Genomic DNA, 22,499 nt, shown 5'->3' with positions numbered 1-22,499 from the left:
CGGGCAGTACTTGAACGGGCTCCGCTCCATGTCCGTAAAGGCTTGCTGTCGTGTCGCGATGAGAAGGCCTCAAAGTTTAGAAAGCGAAGAAAACTCCGCTTATTCCGGCTTCAAGAGACGGAAGACTCGAGACCGAGCGCAGACAATACCGACGCAAGAAAATCGAGGCCTTTTGGCCGGTAAAAGATAGTTTTACTTGGTTCCGACAGTAAGACGTCGAGACCACATCCGAACCCAATGGCGGAAAAAAACAATCTGGGGATGGAGCCGATGCCCATGCGCACTGTAGTCCAGGGGAGGAGCCACCTATCTCAGGATACTTCGAAGACTCTTCCAGGACAACAATGTGCAATCATCCGAGCCCAACACTAGGCGGCGATCTAATGCTAAGATATGAATTTAGCAGCCCACATGCCTCGAACAGCATAGTTCTGAGGAATCAAGTGAATTCCAAAGTTTATTGTGCGATTTACGCCACGGTGAAGTATGAAGTGTTTCATTGTCCGCACCGCTTTGTGAGAACAGCCACTCCTGCCACAATTTATAGGAGACTTCATTGGCACTCTTCCATTTACTTAGAATAACTTTACACACAGGTGTAAGCATAAGATCCATTAGGTGCCGATCGTGATCATTCCCTAGCTGCGGGTCTATGGCCCCTAATAAGACATAGGCGAATTCTCTGGTAGGGCGGTAATGAAAGTTTTTTTTAATGTAATTATACATTTTTATCCCAATAGGATTGTAGCAACGGGCAATGAAAGAGAATGTGAGCCAAGTCACCCACCTGAGACTTGCAATTCCAGCATGAGGGGCTGTCAATGAGCTTGAGTTTAAAGAGTTTCTCTGGGGACCAATACGTTCTGTTTATTAGCATTAACTTGGTCTGAGAAAGTATCGGTGAGATTTTGTTAGAAAAAGGGGTCAGGTCTATCTTCCCCCAGTCAAATGGTATGTTGGTAGAGTTTTGTTCTTTTTCCCCAAGATACTTCCCATTTCCTGTGAGATTTTTGTGAGTTTGGGGAGAGGATTTTGTATATCTTTGAAACCATGTGACCCATCTTTATGAGTCGAGACAGTTTACCGCATATTGTAGGAGGTGATGACGAACCCTGCCTCCCACTGGCCATTGATGGGCCTGAAACATCGGACTAGGAAGGTTTGAGGTTGGACTGGCTCGCCCGTTGGCTCCAAGACCTGCGAGGTCGCTGGGTCCCACATGCGCTGCCAAGCAGATGCTCAGCAGCTTAAAAGAGCTGGTGGCTAGACTGAGCCGGACATGGTTGGGTGCCCTATCCGTAGCCTTGAAAGAGACGAAAAGCAGACTGGAGTGGGCGAGAAAGAGCAGCGAGGCCCAAAGATCTGGCCGTAGCCAGAGAATCTTTCAAGCGCTCCGACGCCAGGTCTGCTCTGTTGCCAAACAGACGATGGCCATGAAAGGGCATGTCCATCAAAGCTGACTGGACATCCCCCGAAAAGCCAGATGTCCTCAACCAGACTATGGACTACTGACGTGGCAATCATTCTGCCCTTGTGAGTCGGTGGTATACAGTCCACATCTGATCATGAATTTGGCTACGTCTCTCCCATCAGCCACTGCCTAGGAGAGAACGGCCCGGGCCTCCTCCGGGCACTGAGGCAGCACCTGCACAACCGTATCCCGGATAGTATGGAAGTATCAGCCCAAAAGGCACGCAGTAGTCACGGACAGAGGTGCCAAGCTGGAGGCAGAGAACATACGCTTCCCAAGATGGTCCAGCTTCATGGATTCCATATCTGGAAGGGCAGAAGGGAATGTGCCCTTGAATGAAATGAAATTAATTTTGTACTTGTAAAGCGCACTTATACCCCAACTGGGGTTTCCTGGCGCTGTACGCATACCGCTGTGGAACCCTTCCTGGCTTTTCCCTGTGAAATGTCCACTCCTGGGCAACCTCAAGGTGAAGCCAGGCACCCCAGCGCTGTTGGGGCCCTTGAAGAGGCTTGGACCACGAGCTCTCTAGGGAAGGGTGTTGGGTTAGGAACACTGGGTCGCCCGAGGCCAGGCGGTGGGCAATCATCCTCGACCACAGGAACAGGTAAGCAGTAAGGGCTTCATTAAACGGCAATAGGGTTTCAGAAGTGGATGTCGCAGGCTGAAGCACCTCTGTCAGGCGGTTATTCTGACTGCCACTGAAGGGAGCTCAAGGCCTAAGACCTCGGCCGCCCTTGACACCACCACAACATAGGACGCTCCCTCCTCTGAAGCACCGGTAGGGGGAGAAAGCAAGCTAGTGTCTGGGGAAGTGTCCAGACCACTAGCATCACCCAGGTCCTCTCGCCAGTCCAGTTCTTCCAGCTGGTCAGTTAAAGAGTCCAGCACCCCTCCCCGTCCTCATCACCACGCTCTGGTCGATAGCGAACACCAGGGATGAACAGGGGAACTAAAGTACCCGATGGCATCGGTCCGGCTACAATTCGGGGATGAAGATGGGGGCAGCATCGTTGTCTGGAACGGTGCCGGAGATGGTCGAACGAGATCGACCGATATCCTCCGATCCAGGCCTGGATCCATGGGGGTCCCTTGGATGCCGCCGGCATCAAACCCAGGACCAATGCCACGCGCCGCGGGCCTGGAGGTGTGCCGGCAGAGTCAGGCTGCCCAAAGATGAGGTGTAAGGCCTCGTAAAACTGTGTAAGTTGGACAGGGGACGCTACGGCTCCCGGAAATGGATGCAGGCGCAGAGTCGTCCCTGAAGCAGGCACCAGAGCGACGAAGCTCCGAATCCTGCGTAGCGTCAGCCGACCGACGGGGAGAAGGTGAAGAGCGATTATACTACTTGTCCTTTTTTTTGTGTTTGGACTTACCCGAAGACCTCGACGACTTGTAGTGCGACAAGGAGTGGGAGCTCCGCGAACAGCCTCGTGACCTTCCACTTGAACCCGACTGGGAGCGACACAGAGCCGACCGCCGGACCTTCAACAACTTCCGGGAAAGCTCCTGCAAAGTCTTAGGATTTATGGCCCTGTAGTCAGAGCATGACTTTGAGTCGTGGTCGTGCTCCAGAAACCACAAGTGCACGAGTTGCGTGTCAGCCACTGATTACATCCTGTGACAAGACCCGCAAGGCTTGAAACCGGTCCAATGCTGGAACATCCCTCGCACACCAAGAGTCGATACACAAAAAGTTGCTGACAAAACATCGGAAACAGGCTAGCCAAAAAGTGGCTATGGGGTAGCTCTCTCCGGATCTGCACAAGGCTGGCGCGGAAAAAGAAACAACTAACGTCAGGGCGCAGGGGCAGCATCTAAGTAGGCACTGTGATGTCATCCAGGCGACCATGATGCTGAGTCGACAGACGCCATCTACCGACACGCAGGAGGGATACTGCTAAAGAAAAACCTCCAGATCCAGTCTGACACCTGGGGAAATTCTAAGGTAAGGAATCTACAACTAACTGTCTCTTTCAGATATATAGTGTATCCTCACGTATGTGTGTGTTTTCACCACATCACTGGCCGTGGGCCTCGTTAGGCAGAGCCCAGGGAGAGTCAGTTACCACCAGTACTAGTCAGCAAAAAAATGGGGGTGCACTGGGCACACAGGATGATTTTGAAACACTAAGGTAAGGAGCCTGCAGCTAGATGTCTTTATCAGAACATACTTATCAGCAGGAGTGATCGGGAAGTTCCCGGGTATTTCCAAACTCATGACTGCACCCACCCTGGATGGCATCAACACTGGTCTAGCGCATGAAGAGTGATTGGAAACTGACATTCTCCAAATCAGTTGGAAAGCCCTCAGGTTTTGAAGCCTAACAGCATAACCCCACACATCAAATTAGGTCTGAAGAAAAGGGTGTGATACCATACAAGTAGCAAATTAAACTTTGGTATTCGATGTAGAACAGAAGGGCACCCCTCTTGGCTCTTCGGTTTTTCACCAATCAGAAAAAGCTTTAAGGACATCTTTCTTGAATCAATAAGGCGCAAGGGAAAGAAGTGATACGAGTTCTTTGGTGCAGTGGCTGACCATACGGAGTTCCCAGGCTTGTACTTGTTAGAAAGTCAATGCCAATGTAGTTTTGTATCAGACTTAAAACTTCTATAAACCATTCATTTAAGCTTTAGCAGCTATTCTAGATAGGATTGCTATAGCACAGTATTCTATCTTTGCTAGAAGGAATCTTCTGGGGTATCTGAACTTGTCATTAAATTGATGCATTCATTAACATGTGTAATTGACCGGCATGTTCAGGTAGCCCTTTCATTGTGCAAGCCAATAGTTATCCTGGACAAACCCCCTGTGGCATGTTCAAATGGGGCATTTTTACAATTTGTCACAAGAGTAAGCGAGCTTTGAAAGAATGTGTCTGATCCATATTGGCTTTCCTCAAAAGTAGTGGAGCAAGTTCCACTGGCTTCCAGCTTGGGTAAAGTCAAGTAAAATCAAACCACTCTCCTGAGCAGCACAACGTGATTCAACATCGGCCAGTGAACCCACCCAAGCAAAATTCCTTCGGAGTTTTAGTTTCACCACCCTCCTCTGATGACCAGATTTATTTATAAAGCTGGTATCGTGTAAAAAGACAAGCAGATTTAAATATTGACATTTTACTATCTGAAATCATTCTAAGAACATCAATTGAGCTTGCAAGCTAAAACTGTGTAATGGAGCTAGCCTAAAGTGATCACCTATTTTACACTATGAAAAGTCACTTGTGTCCCAGCAGTAACTGGTCAACATTAATAAAGACATCGACAGAAATGTAAAACCACATTGGTATAACCTGCGGATTAAATTTCAGTGACTCTGAAATGGAGGAAGTTCCCTATGTGCAATCAGATTTCTTAAAATTAAAATCAGACTTCTTTTTGATAGAGCAAAAATAAAGACTTTATAATCCTACCTGTGCATGGAATAGCGATAAACTCCTTACAGTATGTAAGGGAATCAGCACTTTCACAAGAAACTGTTTATGTTCTGCTTTAAGAGGTAATGCGAAACCATTGATAATGCTAGAAGTAAAAACAGAAATGTTAACTAGAAAACTGACACTCTCACTGCCAAACTAAAATGTGCAAAAAAATTCCCTGAAACACCCCAATTACAAATAGTTTTAACATAACCAATAATACCTTTTAATAATTTGTTTAATGAAGCTTCGCAAAGAATACAATCTGAAACATACTGCAATTGCTGTTGTGTTGCAATTCTATCCAAACTGTTTAGGGGACAATGCTAACATGAAGTCCTAGGACTGATAAAGGCTGGACAGACAGGGCAAAGCAAGTTATAGAAAAAATAAATGCATGCTACTGAAACATGTAGCTTGTGTTTTCCTTCTTTCTATTTATCTTCAAACTGATGATTTGTTTGGCTACCCAGAAGCAAGTTTTGTTGAGGGTAAACGGTTTGTTTATGTCTCTCTTCAGAAAAAAACTAAAAACGTGGTGCTTCATTAAGGCCTATCAATAAGTTTGCTATGTGGATTCTCTTTGGGTTAGGCGCCTTGACGCCCTTTGGGCTAAGTAGCGCAATACAAGTTATATCTCATTCATTCATTCATTTATGTAATATACTAGACAACATATGGGGACTGTTAAGATAGATAGCCACAGGGCTTTGATTACGAACTAGAGAGAAATAAATTAGTGTTTTTTAAGCATCTTTTTAGAGACATAAAATCCTTCTCAGGCTTCAACTCAATCATAAATGAAAGGAAAGACAGATGGAGTGGCTTGGGCAGGGATGGTTTAGTTTTTATGAGAAAATTATTAGATGCAGAAAGTCTGATAAAAGAGTTTCAATAAAAGACTGAAAGGAAATACACCTACGTAGCTGTGGTACATCAAACTCTGTATAAGGAAATATATTTTTTCATTCTCGGGGACAAAAGTGATAAGATATGAAAGGTTGAATTCCTGGCAAGAGCGATATCTTAGCAGTCAATGACCGTGTTAGCAGTGGCAGAACTGAGTGGCTCACAGAGGACATATGGTGGCTAAACATATGGCTCCAGGAAGATCAGGAGGCATTACGACACACAGGGGTATCGAGGAATAGGTATGGGAATATGTGAGATTGCAGCAGGCTAGTTGAGGCTGTGAAACAGTGTTTAAGGGCATTAGTAATTCCTTTGAAAACTGTGGCTATTTAGTGCTAAACAGTAAAGACATGGTTTAGGGCAGATACTTTGCTCAAGTGATGCCTGCTTGAGACTTCCAAAATTAGATGGGAGACCGGTTTATTTTAGTGATTCTCGGCTATATCTCTGCATTTCGTCATTTAAGGTTATACTGGCAACTAACTTTGCTCAGAAAATGTTGACCCTGTTGCTGGTGAGGGGGTGGGGGTTTACACTATTCTATTTATTCTGGACTTGTGAAATATGAGATGGGTCTCATCAATCTTTAAGGGCACGGGATTGGAGATAATTTGGGCGAATTCAATCTATTAACTTGGTTGCTTTATTTTATTCCACAGACTGTTCAATTTTCCTTCCTGCAATTAGCTTTTTCAATCCGTTTTTGTGGATTTTGCATGTCATTTAGACTTCTGTCAAATAGAATGTGCTGTCAAACTGAGCACCACATAAAGAATTACAACACATAAGAAATTAATTTAAAGTGTATTTACCTTCCTAAAATTTCCAACAATTCTGCTACACCATTGAAGTGCTCTGTTTCATAAACAAATCTACAAAAGAAGTAACATTATGAAATTATCTGAACACAAAAAATATTCATATTTGCTACTGATACACGTGGAGAAGCAATTCAAGAACTGCCTCTCTTTATTCTGTTTTATTTTGCAGTATACAAATAATTTACATTTATTCATACAGCATATAACATGTCAACGAAAACATCTGTTGTTACTTTAAATTGTAATCAATTGCATAAATAATGTACTGAAACACCTGTAGCAAAGGGCACATTTTTATAACAAGTATGCGGATGAGAAAGAATAAAAGATTGCCTTCACAGTGGTTCTGGTGCCCTTTATTCTTGCTCCGCGTCCTGCATAAGCTGCTTGGTACAAGGGGAAAACAGTATTCTAACCAGGTTTATCTAGCAGGCTCTTTTAACTGACTGGTTCTAACCAGCATTGTACCCAAAGGTTACTCATACCACTTGTATAGGTGTAGCATGGGAAATCTCTATCTGAAAAGGTCTCAGTGAGATTGCTTGCTGCCTCACTGACCAAAATGGTCTTAAGAACAATCTGTTGACAGGCATTCTTTACTTTCGTTAAGACTGCTCCTCTCTTGGTGAACCATAATATCTCATTGGAGACGGAGGCAAGCTTGCTATGTATTAAGGCTATTGTTTTGCCAATGTGCAACATTCTGTCCATCACCTTGTGTGTTTTGCTATTTGCCCTGTATGGGTAGGGTATGCCCAGACGTGGGTCCCTTGCTCACTACGCCACTGGAGTTAAGCTATCCTGGCTGATGACGGCTGATAGCCAGAAACTGGTCCTAGGATGCTGGATTCCGGTCCAGGGACGACATGGCTTGGCAGTTCGGGCTGGACTGTTCCCATGAGGCAGAGGGTCAAGACTGATTTGCATATGGCCATGTCTGAACTGGGGTGGCGTGGTGAGCAAAATCACGATAGATTAAACCCAGATCTGTGACTGGGGGGTGAATGTTTTGCCAATGTGCAACATTCTGTCCATCACCTTGTGTGTTTTGCTGTATTGAGGCTAGGCAGATCTAGGGGGTGGGCACAAATGACATAATGAGACAGTGCAGTTATGCACTTGATGACAGTTCCCAAAGAACAAGATGCAGAAGTAATGGAATCTGCAGCTGTAAACAGCCAATGGCACAATGTTCATGGCTTTAAATGGGGGTGCTGCATGGTAATCTAGTCAAACTGATGGAAAAAAGGATGGAGGGAAAACAGCACAAAAAGATTAAAAAAGACCATGGAGTAGTATGGTCATTCTCTACATAAGCAATTCGCTGAGAGTGAGTCGAGCAGGCTTTGAGCCGCTATGCTTGCCCAAAAGTAGAGAACTAGCAACTGCAAAAAAGTGCCATGCTTCGTACAACAGACACACAAAGGGTATGTCCTCTAGGTTACAGAACACATTATTGGGCAACACATTTGTTACAAATGTTTCTTCAAAGTAAACAAGAGTGGCCCACTCTTACTGAATGTGTACTGTACTTTACTTTTTAAGAGCCTGATCCAACGATTTTTCTCCCCACAGAGATCCCCAGAAAAGTAGCAACAGTCCCAGATGAACAATGGGACTATTGTGTGACAGAGGTCTGTAAGAAAAACTTTGACAACAAACTGCAAAACATGATGCGAGGAAACGGTTTGCCTTGGCAAAGCCTCTCTTGATGAGATTAAACAAGAGTTACCAGTTTTACTGCTACCATTACATGAACAAAGAGTAACAGTAATTAAAACAAGCACGGACCAGGCCAATCGGTCTCACCTTTATAATACGAGTGCCGAGTTGTTAGGTTTATCAAATGTTTCTATAAAGTATTGTTTAAAGAAGGAAAAAGGTCAAAATGTCAGAGGAAAAGCAAACATGTATTTTATGGTACCTCACAACTGTACACTGAATTTAAGGGCAAAAAACTGTGGGGAGCAACACAACGAAAGGGAGTATTTGAGAGGTGGAGTACCACACAAAGGAGAGAATTGAAAAAAACTTGCACTCTCATGGAGGGCTGGGTGAAACAGAAGCAAAATGTTAGTTACCCTGCAAACATCTGTTCGTAGCGTGCAGCGTTATAGGTTTGCATGCTCTTCATATTTCTGCCACCTAGTGCTGGGCTCACATGTTTACAACTTGCTTTTCTTAAAAGAAAGGCTTTCAAGTCACAAGATGCAAGGGTGCTTAGAAGGCAATGCACATGGATGTGAACAGCTTGTTAATATTGTTTTCCCTACAGCTGGTGAGAGTAGGTATGGAGTGGTGAGTGAACACAGTATGGTGCACCATGTATATTGTGGAAGTAAGTTAAATAATTTAAGTAGAGATCTGCAAGTTGGGTTGCGAGCAAAAGGAGGGGAGGCTAGGCAAATGCGAACCTATAGCAATTAACACTACAAACACATACTTAAAGGGTAACATCTTGTTCATAGCATGTGCTGCTGTAGATACACATGCTCTGCATAGGCTATAAACCCCCTACCAGGCGGTGGCTAGCGAGGCGAAGATGTAGATGTCTGAAATAAAGGCCTTAAGATTGTCTGGTCAACCATACCCTGCTGGTTGGTTAAGATGTCCACAAAATAGTGCTTAGTGAAAGAGAATGGGGTTGCCCAAATGGCTAAACTACGCTTTTCAGCTATTGGGATGTTACGGAAGAAGGCCATGGTTGCTTCCTTCTTGCGTGCAGTTAGATGGCAGCAAGGCTCAGACATCGTAAGACCCTGAATCTCAGTTAATAGGCTTTGTTTAGTCTCCACAGTAGCACAAAGAACAGATAATGGATGGACTGCTGAACAAAGCAAACATTCACCCCCAGTGAAAAAGATATGGGTTTAATCCACCGTTCTTTTGCTCACCACGCCACCCCAGTTTGGACGCTGCCATAAGCAAATCAGTCTTGACCCTGTTCCTCATGGGAACAGTCCAGCCCCAACTGCCAAGCCAGGTCCTTCCTGGAACGGAAACAAGCACCGTGGGACCTGTTTCGGGGCATTACCCCATATCAGTCAGGCTAGCTTGAATCCAGTGGCGCAGTGAGCACGGGACCCACGTCTGGGAATACCCTTCCCACAAATGATGGATGGAATGATGAAGAATGCAAACATTCACCCCCAGTCACAAAGATCTGGGTTTAATCCATTGTTCTTTTGCTTGTAACCCCAGTTTGGAACCAGCCATATGCAAATCATTATTGACCCTGTTCCTAATGGGAACAGTCCAGTCGAACTGCCAAGCCGGGTCCTCCCTGGACCAGAAATAAGCATCCTGGGACCGGAATCAGCCGAACCGTGTCAGATGTTGCTGGGAAGGACCCGCTGGCAGAAACCTAACCAGAACCCTAGACGAACCCGAAGGCCTCCTTATGGGACCTACAGGCATTTTAAATATTCCAACCCTGACTCCCTTAAAAGTCCTCAGTTTGCTGTGGAGTGGACAATGGCCCTGGAAATTCAGTGTGCATTGGCTTCAGAACTGGGACCTGCTTGAATCAGACTGGAACTTCTGTTAAGAACAGGAGCATCGGGGAAGCATCAAACTTCAGCTTGAATTCTTACATTTGCCATTGAACTTGTCTTTCGATTTTGCCCTGGACTTACCAGAGGATGGAGAATGGGACTGGAAATGGCCTCTCGACCTGGATCGGACTGACCCCTCTTTTTCCTATGACAAGTGCTCACCAGGGAGCACTTGTCACAGGATTTGGTGTAATATTTTGTTTCAACGCACCAATGACATTGTGCAGATGGATTACCAACACCTGCTCTTTGCTAGTGTGGCACACGTTCCAACATGTCATTTTAAGGGACATCCCTGCACAGTAAATTTTTAAAGAATTTGGTAAAGCCTCAAAAAGGTGGGAAGCGGAGCTCTAGTTCCGCATTGTCAGGCATAGAAAAAGAGGAACTGATGTCAGCAACTGCATGTGGCTTCATGTCATCACATCCGGAGGCAGGACAGAGTTGCTATGTAGCAGATTGTTCCATCTGCTGGCACTTGCAAGCAATTGCTGAATTTTCCAGATCCAGGCTGGCACCTGTAGAGATTAAAATGGTGAGGAGTCTGCCGACAGAAGTGTCCATCAGAAACTCTGTACAATTTACAAAGCTATAACTATAAAACAAATATTGACCTATTTGTATTCTTGAAGATGAAGAAAAAGATTAAAAATTTAAATCAATTTAATTAACAGAAACAAAATATCTCAGAAACAAAAAAATTCAAATCACTACATCATGCTCATTTTTTTTGTAAAATATAGAAGCCTCACTCATCAGATGCAGCATATTGGTTTATTTGGGAGAAGCTTATCCAACACCACCCTACTTAGTGCAATATGGACTCACTTTCTGAATGCTTCATGATAACATTTCAAACAAGCCAAACATGCATGTATTGCAATTTCACACTTTTCTGATCCACATACCGTAGAAAAATATTGTTAATCTGTTTTCTGATAAATGCTCTAAGACCAAGAAATTTGCCATAAATTCTGTGTAGGACTGTTTTTAGATAATCTCGTTCTCGAGGGTCTTCACTGTCAAATAACTCTAAAAGCTGAAAAAGAGAACAAATGAATCATTGTAATTGAGGCGTTAAAATGTGATTAAATTACAATGTTTGAACAGACACTTTCTTGTGTGGAAATGGAATCTTACGCTAATAATGAAAAATACAAAGGCAAGTACAAAATGTAATTACTGTGCACTGTAGACAGTGACACAACTTTACAAATAGATACAATAGGAAGCATGTCTTTAACAATGACTAGTACAGGAATTTCCCTGTAACAGCAGAAAAGAAGATCTATTTTTGCTATTTTAACATTGCTAAATAGCAAGCTCTGAGTTCTTGGACACACAATTTATGCAACGGGTAACTTTTGATGTTGGCAAACAGATGTGCTTTTAGCCTTTTGCAGAATTATGCAGAATGAAAGTGTTCAAAACCTTGGATCAAGCTAATGAGTATGTTCACACTCCCACCAACTTCTCATTGTGTTTTCGGGATTTTACTTTTATTTTAGATATTTTACTAAACAAGTGTGATGGATCGCAGAAAGTGATCTTCCCATGGATATAGTTCAGATATATTTATGTAGTGTTTTAAGTAATACTTTGTACTCTTGCGCTTTATCTTTGACACAACGATCAGGTGGCGCAATGTTTTGGAGGGTAATTATTTGTGGCTGTCCTTTAGCATTCTAGGTGGGGCATCTTGTGTTTCTGCACAAGACCTTGACCCAGGAAGTTAAGCTTTGTTCTGCATTTTGATCAAGTTTCAAGTAGTAGCAGACGCATTTAGGTGATGTGATTTATTTATTCTTCCAGTCAGGTTTAAGTCGAACAACAGTACTAGATACTTGACCTTAAGCTAAGGAAAAGTGTTGATGCCATCTGGAATAATGGACAAGAAGAACAAGTTACTTACCTTCGGTAACAATATATCTGTAAGACACATGCATTAGCTATAGATTCCATACCTTAGAATTACCCCCAGGCGTCAGACTGGATTCGGAGAATTTTTTCTCAGCAGTACCCCTGTGCGTTGGTAGGCGGTGTCGGTCGACTCCGCGTTGTCGTCGGCATTGTGATCGTCGAGATGACATCGGGGTATCTACTTAGACAACACCCCTGCGCGCTGACGTCAGTTCTTTTCACGACATTCCACGCCAGAAGCGCAAAGCATGCAAGACACTTACCACTGGGCACAAAACCAGGACCCTGAACTTACTGTAGAAGTCAGCTCACAAAATGGGGAGGATGGGTGGGGTGGTAAGGAATCTATAAATAATATGTCTCTTACAGATATATTGTTACAGAAAGTAAGTAACTTGTTCATCTGAAAGAGACTATTAGTTATAGATTCATACCTTAGAATAGACACCCCAGAAATACCAACCCTGGAGGTAAGTCTGCGAACTAAGTTCACACCAGAAAGTCCTGGAGAACTGAACGGCCAAAGAAGCCGTTCAGTGGCATGTCCACATCTCCTGGTAACAATCTACAGTTTACTTCTACTAATTCACAATAAAACAATCGATTACTTCGAAAACTATAATCTTAAGGCATGAAATCTCAATGGGCAATTACTTAACAATATTTCCATGACTAATTGCCATAAGGACAAAAATAATTATTAATCTAACTAAAAAGATCTCTTTCTTTATGTTACAGAGTAGAGTGCTAAACGCCAAAAAGTGCTTCAATGCCTCGTTAGAGGTAGCAAGAATTATATAAATACAATTATCATTACTTGTATTTTCAGCTATAGGCCAGACCTATTGGCTTTGCCAATATGGAGGCCTGCATAAGGTAAGCTGGGAGAAGTGCCAGCAGAAAAAGGTGCATGCTTGCAAAGATGGGGGCAGGAAGAGATACAGGGAGAGAAAAAAAATACAAGCTAGGGGAGGTAAGAGGGAGTGAGAGCAGGAAGAATTATAATTGATAAAGAAATTGTCTAGAAAAGGCATGGGAAGGGAAAGGTGTGAATAGGGACACATGCAGTTGTATTTCCAGATCTATTACAACTTTCTGGGTACTATGGTGCCCCTCCGATTTCCAAATAACACTACACCCAATGCTTAGCCTTCATTCTCTTAAACTTCTGTCATCAGGTGAAACCGTTTTTTATGGTCTTTAAGATTACTGAATCACAATTCTAGACTGGTTGAATGACAGTTTCTTAAATTGTGTTGGTTTCATTTACTATATGCGGGCCTTTTTTATTATCCTCCTCTCCACTTTCTTCTTTAGACAGTTATTTAATTTAAGACCAGAGCTCACAGAAGTATACCAAAATCAGAAATAAATTATTCTTGGTGTTTTTGATGTATTCCTTTGTGCTTATACCTTCCTTTGGAACTTAGGATCTGTCAGTCTCTTTTAGCTTTCCCTAAAAAGCTAAAGACCTTCCTTCATAGTCAGGTTTAATTCCTCTCCTCCAATCTAGCTGCAACCTAGCTTGTCCTGCTCAGCGCTGGGAAACCCTGTTGGGTAACTGTGTGCTTTATAAATCTTTTAAATAAATAAAAAATAAATTGTGATTTCATTGAAGATCTTTAATCAATGTGTGCAACTGTTTTCCCATCTCATTTGCTAGGTGTTATCCATTGTAATCAATAGTGTCCAACACAGCAACCAGATCGGAGACATTTAAATCTTTAGGAGGGAATATAAATCCGCTCTCCGTTTTAGATTTCGTTGTCCCCAAAGTTTCAAGAGGCTCATCCTCTACTGGGGGATTCTCTTTTTTCTCATTTGAGAGACAGCTGCTAGGACACTAACCACCATTTCTCAACAATCAACACCTACAATTTTTTTTTCTCTGAATGTTTTGAGTTAACCATTAACTTCTCCAACACTGAGAAATTGAAATCATCATTGACTGAAAAAGGTCTTGCATTGATGTCTACATAGGATTAATAGCCTACTGAACTGCAGGTTTCTTACTACTGTGCTTCTCTCGTAAATTTATTCAGAAAAAAAGGTCCTTGGTGACTCAGCCTGTTGGAAGAGGAGGATGAAGCAAGAGTCCTGTGGCTTGTGAGGAGCCCAACAGCTGAGTTGGACAGCTGTCATTGAGTTCCTGCCATAGTCTAGGATTCTGGTGGTGTGTGAGGCGGAAGAAGTGGCCACCACATATAAAAGGAACTCCTTTTCCACACAGTGTGGGACGCTCCAGGGCTCCACATGGGTGAAGACGAGGCCAGCCTGCGCCCATTTGTGACCTGATTAGGACATTGCCTCCAACTCAAACTAATGTGTCTCAAAATAAGGCTTGTAACAAAAACTCTATAATAATTTTTTTCCCACAGCTGTCAGGGATTAAATTATGAAATTATAACTGCTGAGGAAGAGTTGGGTTTACATGCTGGCGGCGCAGAACCTAGATTACCTATGAGGGTTGTAAGCGGCACAAGTACCTAGACCACCAATTCTAGAAAGGAGGAGCTGCCCGATACCAGATCCACAGAAAGTGCTCTCATACGGGGAGAAAGATGTATTGTCTTTGTTGAGGTACATTAGGCAGATCTCATCAACAAAGACTCCTTATTGGACACAGAGTCCCTCTCACCCATAAACGGAAGAAAAAGGTGGCTCCTTCCAGTGCAGCACCTGTTAATGAACATAAAGCCTTGTTGATCAAATAAGGTGGCCAAATGCGGCGTTAAAAGGGTGGAAGACTTAAAGTTGAAACATTTATTGAATGAATAGGTACTTAAACTCAAATGTTAAGCGAAGATCTGTTTTGACCAGTGTTTTCAAGGGCTAATATTGAAAATTTCCTTTTCACTTTGATTACCCCTGAGAGGGTGCCCTCCGCCCCGAGCTAGTTGGCTTTTTGGAGGTTGAGAAGAATGTTGTGCCAGGGGCTAGGGTGGAAAATTCTGATGGGAAAACAGGTTTTCGTTCAAATTCAGGCCCAGGGGATCAAATGTGTAATCTCGCTGATGTTGCGGGTGGCCCAACCTTCGGGCCTTTTCCACCAACTTTGTCTAAAGCCCCGCCTAATCCTCCTGGAAACCCTACCCCAACATGTTGCTCCACTTGATAAGGTCTTACAGGCGAGTGTTGCACCAGCTGAAACACTGGGTGCTCTCAGTGGTGCAGTTTCATCCTCCGATAGAACGGTCCCAATTTTCCACCTGAAGCTACACCATATGTTGTTGTCTTGGGCAAATTGCCGCATTCACCAGATGGTGCATGGGAAGGGTATTCCCAAATTAATATAAATGACGCACTGGGTTAGCAGGCATGTTGGGGGGTGCTGTTCACCGGTCAGTACATAATATGTTGAGAAGGGTGAGCTGTATTAGGGTTGACGAAAGTGCCTTGAGGGTGACAGTGTAATGTTTAATTTAAATAGCTTTAGGGTGGCCTCTTGAGTCTTGGTACAGGCTCCTAGGTTTCCGGGTGCCTCTTCTTCCATTGTAGTGTTGCCATCTGGGTTCTTTTATAGGCCTTGAAAACCCCTCGGCTAGGCTCCATCGCTTCATGTCTGTCTCGCGGATCTGGCCCCACTGAAAAGTGCCCAGTTCATATCTCACATGTTTAACGTACACGCATCCAATCGGCTTGCACCACTAAATTCTTTGGAGAGCATCGATGACTGTGCTCATTAAGCTTGGTTTCTTATCTTTATAGCTATCCAAGCTTAATTTCTGAGCCCCCTATTAATCTAAGACCAGCTTCCGATCACCCTCTAAATTCGAGCTTAGCGATTCACCCTTCTAGTTATTGTTATGGAGGTGTGTTTTCTGCATCGATACCGAGGTGGTGGCTATATTGATCGTGTTAGTTGGAATATAGCTGCTTTGAATATCAAGAAACATGATACAATTTAGATTTATTATATTAAGCAATTCACAATAATTTGCCTTCAGGAAACCTGAGCCTTCTCCGATTCTTTCTATCTGGATGGTACAAATCATTTGCTTCACTTGCAACTGCACCATTGTTTTGGTAGACCCTGTTATTAATAGTTGATACATTTTCTTAATTGTAGGTTTAAGGAACTTGACATGGAGTCTGTCATTTGCAGGCTTTTTTACTGAAAAAGATGTAAATTAAAACATGTTAACATGCCATTGCTATTAACTGCTCCCTTGACCATCTCACCTACGAGGTTGATTGCATGTTTTCTTAGAAGTAAGAGTTCCGATGTTAGTTGGCTGATGTTACAGGGGCATTTTAATATTAACCTGTGTTTGGAGTTGCATCTATTTCCTCAGTCAACAACGAGGTGTACCCCCAATAATGGTTTCCACCTGAAATACTCATTGCAAGGGGACCTATTAAATATCTTTTTAAAAGACTTTAACATGGATTTAATTACTACCAAAATTGATTCTACTTTACCCGCAACTTTTATAGGCCAGGGTTGTTCTACAACAACAGAGTTTATCTTTGTCTCAGCCTCCTTGTCCAGCTTAATCAAAGACTTTAAGATTGAGCTGGGTGAGTTTAGTGATCATAAACCTATCCTTCTTTCCTTATTATGGAGGGTACGAATGGAATTTGATTTCTCAAGGGCAGTCCTACCTGGGAGGAGCAAAGGTAGTCCTCCTTTTTTATTTTACAAGATTGCTTGCTAGGTGCTCTCAGGATCTTATAATTTGTCTGACTGATGATTCTTCAAATAATGGTATCTTAGGTGCTTTTGCTATTTTTATTTTTTTTAAGTTCAAGCATCTGGTCTGTACTCAGCCAATACATGGTCATAGGGAGAATAACTGCCCACAGGCTATCATCGTGGGCTGAAGAAAATCACATCTTGTCTGATCTGCAGTATGAGTTTAGTCCAGGCCTGGGCACAAAAGCTCAGTGTTTAAAGCTGTAGATGATTACCAGACAAGTTATTTACCTTCGGTAACGCCGTAGGACATGATCAAGCCGCAAATTCCTTACCTTAGAATTTCCCAGGCATCAGGATCTGGAAGGATTTTGCCAGAGCAATTCCTTTGCTCTGCTAGTAGATGGCGTCGGTCGGCTCCGCGTGACATCATAGGCGTCGTCCGCACCGGATGTGACAGCCGCATTACCCATATAGGTGTCACCGCGGTGCACTAACGTCAGTTACTTTTCCCGGCTTTCCATACCAGGAGTGAGGGGCCATGAAGTGCACCGACACTGGTGTGTTTAAAACAACTAGAGCCCTGAAAGGGGTAAGTCCTGACCTCAAAACTCTGTTCACAGTGCCGGAGGATGGGTGGGTTCGTCGGTAAGGAATCTGTGGCTAGTTAAGGTCTCTACCAGATAAGGCGCAACCAAAGGTAATTAACTTGTCCATCTGATAGAGACATCTAGCCGCAGATTCCTCACCTTAGAAAAGATGCCAAGTCATACCATCCCCGGAGGAGGGTCTGCAGAGAAGTTTAGACAAGGAAGTCTTGCAGGACAGAACGGGCAAAAAGGCCAAGCCAACTGTCTTGACTGTCCAAGCAGAAGTGCTTAGTCAAGTGTGCAGAGATGGCCACGCTGCTGTCTGACATATGTCAATAACAGGAATACCACGTTGCAATGCTGCGGCCGCACAGCCTTAGCTCTGGTGGAATGAGCTCTTAAGCCTTCAGGAAGCAGTTTCTTGGCCAGGGTACGGAAAATGTTTATGCAGAGGACTACCCATCGCCAGATAGCATTCCTCTGCATGGCACGACCTTTCTTTCTTTGATCCAACGTACCCCACGAAGGGTTGGTCATCCACCTATCCACTTGGAACTCTTTAGTGCAGTCATAGTATAACGACAACACTCTTTTTGAATCCAGATGGTGGTGACGCTCCTCCTATTTAGAGGGGTGTAGAGGAGCACAGAAAGTTGGCAAGGTGACTGAGGGCCCCACGTGGCATGGTGTAACCACTTTCAGTAAGAAAGAGGACCTAATGCGTAGCGCCAACTTATCAGAGAAGATGGTCAGGTGAGGAGGCTTGGATGACAGAGCCTGCAATTTGCTCACTCTCCTGGCAGCACAAAGGCTGTTTAGATGGTAAGCAGCCGGAGGGGGCAATTGTGCAAAGGTTCAAATGGAGAACAAAATCAAGGTCCCACCGGGGCATGATGAATGGGGCAGGTGAGGATAAGGTATTTAAATAAATAGCATTGGTTTGGCAGTTTCAAGAAGTCCGACTAAGGAGCGCCCTAGTGCAAAGCCCTACTGGGTAAGGGTCAAAATAAAGAGAAGGACTTTAGAGAGGGAAGAAGAAAGAGGATCAATAGACCTTTCTGTACAACATTTAACACATTTTTACCACAGGCAGGCATACACAGTCTTGGCAGGGGGACACCTGGCTGCCAAAATAACATCACAGACTTTGGAAGGAAGGTTGAATGCAGTCAACTGCTGCCGCTCAATCTCCATGCAAGAAGGCGTAGAGTTGACAGGTTCGGTGGAGAACCCTCTCCAGCTGCTGAGACCAGAGATCCTCCTGAAGGGGCAGCTGATGGGAGGACCGATGCTCAGTTCGAGAAGCTTGGAATACCAAACACTCTGTGCCCAGTCCGGAGCCACTAGAATGATTTCGGCCCAGTCGCTCCCGATCTTCTTGAGCCCTCTGGACAGGCATTGGCAGAAGGACAAATAGGAGGCCTGAGCTCCACTCAAGACAAAAAGCATCGCAGAGTGGGTGCTGCCTTGGAAACTTCAGCATGCTTATATTGCACGTTCTCGGCAGATGCAAACAGATCTAACCTAGACTCTCCCCACTTCTGAAAGAAATCTTGTGCCACCAACAATGGAGACCCATTCGTGAGCCGCTAGCCATCGATGGCGGAGTTCGTCCGCCCTGGCGTTCAGGGAACCAGTCAGGTGTTGAACCACCAGGGATGTGCCCTGCTGTTCCAGCCATTCAGAGACGCGGGGCCTCTTGATAGAGGGTCCGCAACCCCAACCCACCTGGGGCCAAATCACATTTAACAGAGTCATCGATATAGGAGAAGGGTCTCCTTGATCTGCGCAGATGAGTTGCGACCACCACAATCACCTTAGTGAACACCTGAGAGGCGCTGGTAAGGCCAAAGGGGAGCACCGTGAACTGAAAGTGCTCATAGCCTACCGTAAACCGCAGGTAACGCAGATGGGCAGGCAGGACAGGAATGTGAAAATAGGTGTCCTGCAATTTCAACGTAACCATCCAGTCTCCTGGATCCAGGGCAGACAAACATGAGCTATAGTGAGCACTTTGAACTTTTCCTTTTTGAGGAAGTAGTTGAGGGTTAGCAGATCTAAGATAGGACGATGGTCCTTGTCCTTTTTAGGACCAGAATGCAGCGGGAATAGCAACCACAACCTACTTCTGGCACTGGAGCCCTCTCTATGACTCCCTTGGCTAAGAGAACCAGACTTCCCCCTGAAGCAAGTTTGGGTGGTCCTCTGTCAGCCAGTTGGGAATCAGAGGCATGGAGGGAGGGTTGGTCTCAAATGAATCGGAAGCCAGCATTTACTAAGGACATTGACACCAACCAATTACAAATGAAGGCGGAGAGTGGGCAAGATCCCAGAGCACTTCAACAACATACCCTACTACAGCATGCCTCGCAGAGCGAGCCGTGCATGCGTGCTGCAAAAGCTAGGCTCGACCTAAAAAGGTTGCCCAAAAAGTGGACATAGGTAGCTCCCTCCTGATCTGCACTGACTGGCACAGAAAGAAAAAGTACTGATGTCAGCTTGCTGGGGTGGCGCCTATATAAGCATTGCGTATGCCATTTCCGGCACGAGCGTCGCTGAGCGACGCCACCTGCTGGTGTGTAGAGGGACAGTGCGGGAGCCGGTGCGGTTCCCTAGTACGGCTTCTGGATTCCTTTGCGGGGCTGCTCGAGGCTGCGGTGGTTCAGCGGAGGTACAGCGGAGGTGCAGTGGCGTCATCGCGGTGGGCTGCCGGTGCGGCTCCTGGTGTAGCCTTTGGAATTCTTTGTGGCCGCCCGAGGCTGCCCGGGACTGCAGAGACTCAGCAGGGCGGAAGCAGTGTTGCGGACGAGAACTCTATAGCGGCAGGAACTGCGGAGGCACCGCGGAAACGCAGCGGAAAGCCTTTTTTTTTTTAAAAAAGGTTGAACGGCAGATTCCTGTCCTCCGCGATTGGTCTCTGTGTGAGACTGAGTCTAGCGCCGAGACGTCCTTGTGCACCGGGACTCCTTCGGGTGAAGGCTGTGGTTGCCGTGTGAGGCTTGGACAGTTGAAACAGTGCCTTGCTCCTGATTGCTCCCACCTGTGAAAACCAGTGAAAACCGGAAAAAACTGAGTGCGGGCTGAGTTGGAGCGGGGGAAGAGCAGGGTTGGAAAACTGGAGCCGTAGCGGGAGTAAGCTGGTACCAAATTCACTTGGGTAAGGCTTCCAATATAGCTATAGTTAGTGGCAACTATTATAGCGGTCATTTTAACCTACATTGACATTTTTATTGACAATAACATAAGGTCTTATAACATAAGGTACTTGCATACTTGACAACTGGCAGCACAAACAGCAGGCGCGTATAGCTGGAGCTGGAACTAAGATGCTGGAGCAGGGGCTGGAATAGGGGAATGGGAAGGAGGCACAGAGGAATAGGGGTATAATACTGGCCCCTGCCGCTTTGCCGCGTTTGTATTGTTTGCTTACGGCACCATAATCACCATCGGGACTGCACTTGGTCTGCTGGTTTTCTGCAGATGTGAATAGACTGCTACTGCTAGCGCATTTGCACAGAGGACTCCAGATTGTGTCTTCATGCCAGCCGGGGATCGTGGAGACTGTGCAGCAGGTCTAGCAGCCTAGCATATCAGCAGGAGCTAGGACATGGATCGAATCACCTCCCCCTCGGGCCTACATTTCGGTCTTGAGGCACTGTTTAGTGCACGGAGTAGGGCAAAATACAAAACAACACGTGGATTAAAGTTTGTTCTCTTCTCAGGCTTCTGGGCCTCTAGCCCGGTTTGAGGCAATATAATACACAAATCAATAAAATCTAACACAAAATCACAACTTAATAAAACTTAACAAAGCATGAGGTCAGGAAGAGAAGAGCGTCTTGCCCTGCAACAAAAAGAAAAAGAAAAACACCAGGATTATCGGCAAATAATAACAAAGCAAAAACGGAGGGGGAAGCACAGACAATAATATCACCACTATTTCGAGCCTTCATGAGAACAAACAATGGACCAAGTAAGGCGGAATTCTTAAAAGATCCAGTAGGGATAATGATGACAAAGCAAGAGGAAGACAATTAACTACCCCCACCAATTACACCAATAACTAAGAACACTAGGGGCACAAAATTAAGGGACACTAAAGGAGAACATGATATAATGGTTTTGGACAACTCAGATGACAAAAGAAATCCAACAGGCTTAACAGAGCATATGCTACATCAAGAATGAAGGGACCCTCAAGAGAACGAATGGGACCCATAACAGACCGGGAGTTAATCACATCTAGAGAACAATCTCCGTACCTGACAGAAGGACTACAGGAAGGACCACATGAAGATCCTGCTACACCACTTGGCCAAAAAGCACAAAATCATTGCATAAGCAATATGGCACAACAACCAATAGAGGTTCAGGTAAGAATTCTTAATCAAATATCAATGCAAGCACACCATGAGGAAGTAGATCAGAACACCAATGCGCTAGAGGAACCCGCACAATGTGTACAGTCTGCAAAATCATGTCCAATAATAAAATCACCTAAAGGGGAAAATCTGAATAAAAGCCTAGGTACTTACGAGCCAGCACCAACAACTATGGCGTCACCAACAACTAAAATAGCGCTATCAACCAACTCAGGGACAGTATGGGATATTTTCTTCAAAACATCACAACTCACTTTGGAGGCACTAAATTATCAATCAAATAAGATGGATGTGCAAGTCGACCTGCTAAACATCATGACAAAGGCAATTTCAGGGATCGATCAAAAACTTTCCAATCTTAACTCCTTAATCGTGCGAGTACAGGCCTATGGAACCACTCTTAATACGGAATGTGCTTGTTCCCCAACAATGGACAAACTAGCAACAATCCCCGAGGTCATGACTACTCTTATTGATGACCTAAAGATCAGGGTAAATGATGTCAACAAGCTTAACAGCATTCCGGCACGGCCTCAGAACATCAACAGAGAAGAGGAATTGAAGAAACTAAGCATAGCCTCAGACTCAGCCCTGACTCGTCAATTTATAGATACTATAGAAGTATTAAACCTGGAGAAAAAACAGGGAACCCCAAAACAACTAATACAACCACACATGACCAGACGTATGAAGAAAAAACTAAAAAAACAAAAAAAGGCAGAGAAAACAACACAATTGAGAAGAAGTTGGGATCAGCCAACATATGGCTACATTGAACCAGAAACGTC

The 22,499-nt window shown here is 44.5% G+C and overlaps 1 protein-coding gene across 3 annotated transcripts in view; it reads right to left on the bottom strand.

The window, feature by feature from the left end:
• PPP2R5E (protein phosphatase 2 regulatory subunit B'epsilon) overlaps positions 1–22,499 on the bottom strand; it is a 445,062-nt gene that overhangs the window by 250,744 nt on the left and 171,819 nt on the right. For all 3 annotated transcript variants that reach the window (XM_078660324.1, XM_078660322.1, XM_078660323.1), the window contains exons 6-8: positions 11,092–11,222; positions 6,621–6,680; positions 4,891–4,999 (exon numbers count right to left, since the gene is read on the bottom strand). In XM_078660324.1, coding sequence (XP_078516450.1) covers positions 4,891–4,999; positions 6,621–6,680; positions 11,092–11,222 — 300 coding nt within the window. The remainder of the gene's footprint in view (positions 1–4,890; positions 5,000–6,620; positions 6,681–11,091; positions 11,223–22,499) is intronic.

Source organism: Lissotriton helveticus, chromosome 9 (assembly GCF_964261635.1).
Source record: "Lissotriton helveticus chromosome 9, aLisHel1.1, whole genome shotgun sequence".
In the NCBI taxonomy this organism is placed as follows: domain Eukaryota; kingdom Metazoa; phylum Chordata; class Amphibia; order Caudata; family Salamandridae; genus Lissotriton; species Lissotriton helveticus.
This window is presented reverse-complemented; position numbering and strand designations above follow the sequence as displayed.